This window comes from Pteropus alecto, unplaced genomic scaffold, assembly GCF_000325575.1.
Source record: "Pteropus alecto unplaced genomic scaffold, ASM32557v1 scaffold33, whole genome shotgun sequence".
NCBI lineage: Eukaryota > Metazoa > Chordata > Mammalia > Chiroptera > Pteropodidae > Pteropus > Pteropus alecto.
In genome coordinates, this window is record NW_006435762.1 from 4,683,252 (window position 1) to 4,691,573 (window position 8,322).

At 36.2% G+C, this 8,322-nt stretch overlaps 1 protein-coding gene across 4 annotated transcripts in view; it reads left to right on the forward strand.

Annotated features, from left to right (window-relative positions):
* Window positions 1–7,551, forward strand: part of FNDC3B (fibronectin type III domain containing 3B) — a 295,959-nt gene extending 288,408 nt beyond the window's left edge. For all 4 annotated transcript variants that reach the window (XM_025046052.1, XM_006910837.3, XM_015588553.2 and 1 more), the window contains exon 26: window positions 5,225–7,551. In XM_025046052.1, the coding sequence (XP_024901820.1) occupies window positions 5,225–5,536 (312 nt within the window). In that variant the 3' untranslated portion in view covers window positions 5,537–7,551. The remainder of the gene's footprint in view (window positions 1–5,224) is intronic.
* Window positions 7,552–8,322: the final 771 nt, after the last annotated feature.

Sequence of the window (8,322 nt, forward strand, 5' to 3'; positions counted from 1 at the left end):
GCCCCTAGAGGCTCTCTGTTTAAAGGATTTCAACTACACAGCTGCTTGTTCTGAATTAGGGTCACGGCACGGATTTTTCACTTCGCTTATCTGGGTATTACTTTAAATCCTCCCATTTGGAATGAAAATGTCAAAATTACTTTAAAATATATTGTATATCATATTTAAAATATATTGTAATTCAAGGACAGAAATAGTCTTTGTAAAAGTAATATTGCTTATATATTTATTGCGATATTATGATTGGTTACTCCAATAAACAAAATCTTAAGTGGAGTTCTGCCTTTTAAATTGGGTTGAGGCAGGAGGAAAAGCCCGTAATGGTGCCCCTGTCAAAATGAATGAAAACAAAGGGTAAGAGTCACAGCCTGCCACCCCGATGCGGACAGCTGCACAGTCCTGTGAAGGCGTGCCTTGGGAGGGGCAGGCCTGAGGACCTTGTGATTTTGTGATACCATGACTGATCATTTACACAAAAACGAGTTAGTTGTCTCAAACCTCAGGAATCAGGATTTTCAGGAAGTGGGGTGCTAGGATTGTTTTAATTTTTCCTTAGCTAAGAATTAATCCTAAAGGCTTAATAAGCATTTTTGACTATTTCTAAAATATGTTAGAAACTCTGCATTTTCTATCAATACACCTAAAACAACTTAATCATTGTTAATGATTCCATTTTTTACAATGACGGCTGCACCTCTGTTGCCTCTGTGGTCTGTCCTGATACTTAATGTTCCTCTTTTCAAACAGTGTGGTATAAGAATATCTGTTATTGGGTATTTGAGGGTTCTAATTAAAGGACATTCACTGAGCATCTGCATTGTTCAAGCCATTGTGCTGGTTGCTGTGGGGATAATAGAACACAGTCTTACATACAATATATTTATCATAAATATTTCTTTTAAAAAGATACGTTAGCGTTGTACCGGCAGTGCTTGTGAAAGAAGGGAGCTATTCTAATTAAAACCATAAGAATGGCTAAAGGAAAAAGATGTACAAATTAAAGCCTCACTTTTGATTGGACTTGTCATTTAAGGAAGTTCTCTTCAATTGTATATTGATTTTCCTTCACTAAGCTTTTTGCCTAATGGTACGAGAAAAGTAGCATACTTTTGCTTTCAAAATACATTTTTAGAGATCTTCACTCTAAGGAGTTAGAGTTGAGAAGTGCCATCAAAATTAATATATAAAGTCTCTATTCAAGATTTCATGAATTGGGTTTCTGGGAAATTAAATATACTTCTGGGCCAACTTTCTTAAAGGGATCTAGTTGTGCAAATTACAGAAACCATAGAAATCACTTAAATAGATATTAAATGAATATTTGTATCCACTTTCCAAAAGTCTCTCAAACTTCTGTGGGAATAGATTTTCTGCAGTAAGGTCATTATTTGATGGCAAACACTAAGAGGCCACGTCACAAAAATGTTGCCCAAGTCTTTGCGTAGCACAGGCTGGGTGGGGGACTGTTCTTCATAATCATAAAGGCAGTGCTTTCCTCTTGGGGCAGTGGAACCAGAGTTGGGGTTATCTGGAAGGTGTTTAATGGACACACCAGGGAGATAGTAGAAAGTCAAAGGTCAGAGGCCAAAAAAACTGGACCCAATGTCACACTGTACTCATTAGGTGAGGAATGAAGTAGAGCACAGTGGTGATGGCATCACTGCCTACCCAAGGGGATGAAGCAAGCAGAGCCGGGTGATTCCAGTGGTAAAAAGCCAGTGGAGGTGTTTTAGTTAGAAGTGGGATCTTGTCTGGGGTCCATCGCTCCCTTTATTGGTTATGAGACCTTAAGAAATTAACAGCCTCTCTGATCCTCAGTTTCTTCATCTCTAAAATGGAAGTGAAAATCACCTGACAGAGTAATCAGGAGGATTAAATTTGATAAAAGTGATTTATCTCCAGCATATTTCTTTCACAAAGCATTTTCACATACATTTTCTCCTTTAATTCTTAATCACTCTTGGTGTTAGGTTAGGTACTGTTAACTATTTCCATGGTAGAGATGAGAAAACTAAGGCTCAAAGCTATTAATTGCCCAAATTCACAAACCTAGAAAGTGGCAGAGCAAGGACATAACTGGGATCCTGATTCTTCCTATGCTTCAGAAGAATCTGCCCATTCCCTCCCAGTGGCCACACCAGACCAGACCCATTTCCTCCAGTTCCTCCAGATTGCACAGAGGGAAAGAAGAGCTTTGACAGCTACACTGTTTCACCCTTTGATAGGTATAACAAATATTTCAAGAGATGTGGCCCCCAGAAGAATCAATGAAAGAAGCTTATCAGGAAACCTTGGAGCAAAAGCATAGATGGCAGCTTTTCTCCAATTTGATAAACATCCCAGTTTTCATCACCACCAAAGAATCAGAATGAATTGTAGACCTAGGACGGTGCAGATGGCAAGTGTGGAGGGACCTGCTTCATCAGACTGGCACACTGGTTACATGGATTGCAAATCATTCCCTCCATCAATGGTCTCAGCAGTTTCCAAGAATAGGCTTATCTCAGAAAATTCCAACTTGAGCATTTAAATTTAAGAAAGTAAGAAAGTAAAGAATATTCACAATTAAAAGATGTCTTTAAAGAAAATAAAAATGTATACCATTATTTTCCTGAGACTACCCACTGTTGGGAAATAATTCATAGACTGTTTTCGTCGTAGTACAGTCTGAACTCTTTGAGTAGCTGGCTGTGTGTGGGTCAAGGCCATCCTCATGACAACGAGCTCATCTTGAAATATCCATTTAACTCATCACTGGAACAGTGAACAGCAAGAAAGGAGCAGCCTCTCAGTACTGCCTGGGGTTTTCTTTCATTCTTAGTTGCTCCGGCCCAGTTACATCTGTAACTCCAGTTGCTAAGGCACATAGCACACAAGCTTTAAGGAAACAAAGTAACTCACCAAGAACATGCTTAAAATCTTATGAAAAGAATAGCAGAAACAATGGTAAATCTAAAAAAAAAAAAAAAGTATGAGAAACAATTGTTTTCCTGGGGCTTATGTAACTAAACAGAAGTACAATAAATAAGACACTTAAAATGTTCTTATAAGGTTCGAAAACGAGGGAGGAACAATTTTAAGAAAAAGGCTGAATGTCGGGTGAACATTCTGGTCCCTTTTAGAAGTCTGGTCCCTTTTCTAAGCTGTGAGGTCCTTTTGCTGTCTGTCAGCTTGCCCAGCACTAAACGTGTGGTCAGCACCTTTGCGTTCACTGTTGGGATGTCTTGCTTCTTGGTAGAAGCTCACACACCAGGCGTTAGAAGCACTAAACATTTGTAGATTCTCACTACTCTATAGCTGGTAAGTATTTTGGACAAAGTAGAGATTGTTGGAAGTACTCTTTATTTTCTATAAGATTTGTATTAATGGGCAAAATTGACAGCTTTACTAAGGTGGCCTGTTACTAGGCTGAAATGCCTATATCTTTCACTTTTAATTGTTGTATTTTAAGAATATATTTGGAGTTGTTTTAAGTTCTAACTAGTAGTAATAATAATAACTAACTTTTACTGTGCAATTACTGTGTACCAGACATGTTTTAAACACTTCACAGATGCTAACTCAGTGCCACTCATTTAGAAAGGGTTCAGTTAATTTCACTTTCTTGTATAATTACTCATCAACCAATCTTTTATTGATTTGGTTGAATTTCAGCTAGTTTTTTTCTATCTCTAGTCACTGGGTCTAATATAAGCCATAAATTTTTATTTCCTCTTAGGTTTTTTGAGGATTAGTACCACTTTGGTAGGAGAACCTTGTGAAATCTCCCCTCCTTCAAAGATTCTTAATAGCTTCAGTCAGCTCAAGGGTGGTAATCTCTAAACTCATAGTTTTTAAGTACGTGTAGTAATAAGCCTCATAGTAATTAGAATTAACAAAGGGGAAGAAAACATTCCAGATCTTTAATGGAAAAAAAAACGGATTGGTCATACAGAGAGGAAACATTTAAGAGAGATCACTGAATTATTTCAGTGATAATTTGTGATAAATTGGACTATATCCAAAACTCAAGAAATGATTAGCAAGCCCTAAAACTGGGAGAAAGTATTCACAACATATGTCTAACAAAGGACTTACATCTAGATTATATAAAGAGCCCCCACAAATTGATAAAAGCAAACAAATTAAAAATAGGACAAAGACTTGAACGTACTCTTCACAAAAGAAAATATATGAATAACCAGTAAGCACAAGAATGTGGGAAACATTGTTAGGCATCAGGGAAATGCAAATGAGGTTCTCGTCTCACCTACTAGAATGGCTGAAATATAAAAGACTGACAATAACAAATGTTGGTGAGGACGTATGGAGCAACCGAAACTCTAATACTTTGCTAGCAGGAGTTCAGAGTGATTCAATCACTTGGGAAAACTGTTTCTCATGAAATTGAATATAGACTTGTCCTATGACCCAGCACTTCTACTCTTAGGTATTGCCCAAGAAAAAGAAAACTTAAGTCCTCGATATACACAGAAGTAGCAGTCTCATTAGGTAAAAAGTCCAAACTGGAAACAACACAAATATCCATCAAAAAGAAAATGGATAAGTTGAGGTATAGATATATAATAGAACACTACTTCGCAATAAAAGTAACAACTACTAATTCAGTAACATAGATGAATCTCATAGGTACAAGAAAGTACATACTCCTTGATTACATTTATATGAACTTCAAAACAGGCAAAACTAGTTAAAACTGAATTAGAAGTCAGAATAGTGTTTACCTATTAGGGGTAGAGGTGGGATAGCTTAATGGAGTACTGTTTACATGGTATATCCAGTTGGCAAAAACATTCAACTGAAACTTTGCATTTCATTGTACAATTTATTTTTTTTAATGGTTTCCATTAAAAAACCTTAATTTGTTCTGTGGACCAAGATCATAGCGCCCTTTGGAAGAATTTAGTCATCTTCTGATTTATAGCCTAAATTAGTGTTAAAACTTAGCTAGATGCATCTTTATGATTTACAGTTCTAGTCAGTGCCTTATCTCTGTCAGTGTCAGAGTCACTGAATTTTGTATTATGTTTTATTCAGAGTGGATTGGAATACCTTTTTCGTGGATGAAATACAGATTAGGAGAAATACCTTTCTGTGTTGATGTTGCTATGGAGTTTTTTTAAACCGACCCAGACCACGAGTCTCCTGATATTGTATGATTATCGCTTTAGAGGCCAAAGTATTGTTGTAAATTAATTGAGCAAGACTTTTCCTTTTCTTGAAGGTGTACAAGGGAGAAGAAGCCACATTCCAAATCTCAGGCCTCCAGACCAACACAGACTACAGGTTCCGCGTGTGTGTGTGTCGTCGCTGTTTAGACACCTCTCAGGAGCTATGCGGAGCTTTCAGCCCCTCTGCAGCTTTTGTATTACAACGAAGTGAGGTCATGCTTTCAGGGGACATGGGGAGCTTAGATGATCCCAAAATGAAGAGCATGATGCCTACTGATGAACAGTTTGCAGCCCTCATCGTGGTTGGCTTTGCAACTTTGTCCATTTTATTTGCCTTTATATTACAGTACTTCTTAATGAAGTAAACAAACCCAACAAAATTAGAGGTATGAATTTAATTAATGCTACACATTTTAATACACACATTTATTCAGATAATCCCCTTTTTAAGCCCTTTTGTTCTTTGATTTGTATACTTCTCTTGTTTTACAGATTTAGCTAGGAAAAAAATATCAGTGTTTTGGTGCACCTTTTTGAAATGCAAAACTAGGAAGAAATTAAACTGGATTTTTTTTTTAAACAAGAGGAAGAAGAGGAAGAAGAAAGAAGAAGAAGAAAAACAAACCAGATACCAAATGCTAGCTTTCTTATGTTTTCTTTTACACTTTCAGATCTGCCTTTATTCTCTTTTCACTGATGTCTTTTTTAAACCTTTGGGGTTTTTTTGTTTTTTTGGTTTTTTTTTTCCATGTTACAGTTTAGTAATTTATATTCACCAGTCACTTCTTATGTCTTGACCATCTATATCTGTGAACGTGAATCACAGTGTATGTAGTTACAGGGCTAGGATTTCAGTGTTGTTCAGAGTATTACCGCACAACATACAGAAGATGTGTTCACTCAGATAAGGCTGCCCTAAACAACTATATTGTCACTCGGTTATTTAACTGTGTTTAGCTCATTTAAATCAAAATGTGTACTTTAATCTAAAATGTTTTAATAATCTGTATTTCTTATGATTTTAACACTATGAGCTGCCTGTCTAAGAAATCAAGTAACCAAAATGCACCTATAAATTATGGAGCATTGTAGATTTTACCACGTCGATTCATAGCAGTAACTTTAAGAGGGCATTGTGCAATAGTTAGTTGTTTCCTTGTTCAGCTATTTTAAAAGCTGCTTTAACTTGTTTGTTTGTCTTTGTATATAACTACTTCTAATCTAATCACTAGAGTTAATTATATTCTGTTATGTTTGACCAGAATTATATGACAAGAACTGGTGACAGTTTAGTGCCTCTGCCCATTGTCCATGATTTACACTAATTGTGAGCAATCTTCTTATATGTCAGCTCATTATTTTCGAAAGATTCGCCTTTAGGCTGTTCTTTGAGGTATCAATGAAGTGATTGAATTTCAATATCTTAATTCAGTGCACGTAATACTAATCTAACAGCAGATGAAAACTGGTAAAACCCAAAAGAGAGTTCTCTAAATTTGTAGTTCCTATTTTTGTGGGGTTGACCTGGCCATGTGTGGAAAGGGAATGGTATTTGGTGATAAGCACAGGGCGTTTGGGGGTCAAGGAGCCTAGATTCTTTCCCTGGGTCTGTCACTCACTCGCTGCGTGACCTGAACACGTCACTTTACCTCTCTGTGCCTCAGTTTTCCCATGCATTAAAAATAAAATAAAATAAAATGGGGATTCTAATGTTTGTAAGTGCTTTGAGATCCTTGATTAACAGGTGCTATTGGAGTGCAAAGTGTTACTCTTGCATGTTTATTTTGAGTCATGAGATAATCAATTTTAACCCAAAGTCATTGGATTATTTATATGAAGTCCATAATGTTCACGTACCTCAGGGACATTTAAGAGTTGGAGGTGCAAATATATTCCAAAAGGGTGCAACAGACACAGTGTATCCCCCTGCTTCTGTTTTTGTATATTTTTGCTACTTGGTTTTTCTCGATCATAGCGATTTTGTGCTTGGTCTGTGTTGTCTTAAGATGCAGTATCCTATACTAGCTTATAATATTCCCATACCAAAGTCATGGGGAAACCAACATTATTTTGTTTTTGGTTTATTTATACTATATTCTGCATACAGTACTTTAAATGCCAATTACAGTGCAATCTTTATTTATTGTAAAAAATTTTTAATGTACTTATGTACTAATTTTCCTTTGTAGCATGTTATTTTTTGTGTTTTATACTTTTGTAATTTTAGGTCAGTCTTGTTCCTTGGCAACATCTGTAGTATTATCAATCTTCTGACATTTTCTTGTGTTTTTGAAGATAAGAGCATCTAGTGCATTAAATGCCAAAAAAAAAAAAAAAAATTCATTATCAGTGATTGAAACGTTTACATGTACCCAAAAAACCATAATCATCTCTTAAAGTGCTAAGATTGGTGAATTATTCTGTGTGCCTATATTGATGTAGTAAGTACTAGAGAGTTCTGCATTTTGTGTCTAATAATTAGTTTAATTAGCCTGCAAACTGATGGCATCAAGGTAAATACATTTTTGCCAAGGTTCTGGCCTTCCAAAACTTATCCCTCTACTTAAGTGTGTATTATGACCCACTATAACATTGCATCTGCATTTTCTGAAACAGTTTCATGCAGGTGTTTGGGGGAGAAGGCATTGTTTTTGAGCAATGAAAATTCAACTGAGTACAAGAACCCTGTTTGCAGGGGGCAAAAAAAGTCTCTTTGGAAACACTTCAGAACTGCTGCTATCAAGAAATTCTCTGAATTTGTTGAGATTATTAAAATGAAATAATACTTCAGGCCAAAATTGCTATGAATATTCAATCTTTTTGAGATTTTCATACTACCAGATTAACCACCAGAAAGCTAAAGTGTACAAAACACTAGCTGACAGCACTTTATTTTATTGCTCTCCATTATTTGGTATTCATTATAATCCCTTCAGTCAAAACATATCACTCTATCTGGCACTGTTTTCTATCACGAATAAGTGTACGTGATACTGGTATATAATTATACACATCGCCATTACACATGAACAATAAAATAAAGTGTCATATTAGCCTCTTCTGCCCTTTTGCAGTATGTAGGAATGAGTGAGTGGCTTTCTGATGCTCTATATGTCAGACTCATCCCTAGCACAAGAAATTCTAGTCGCGT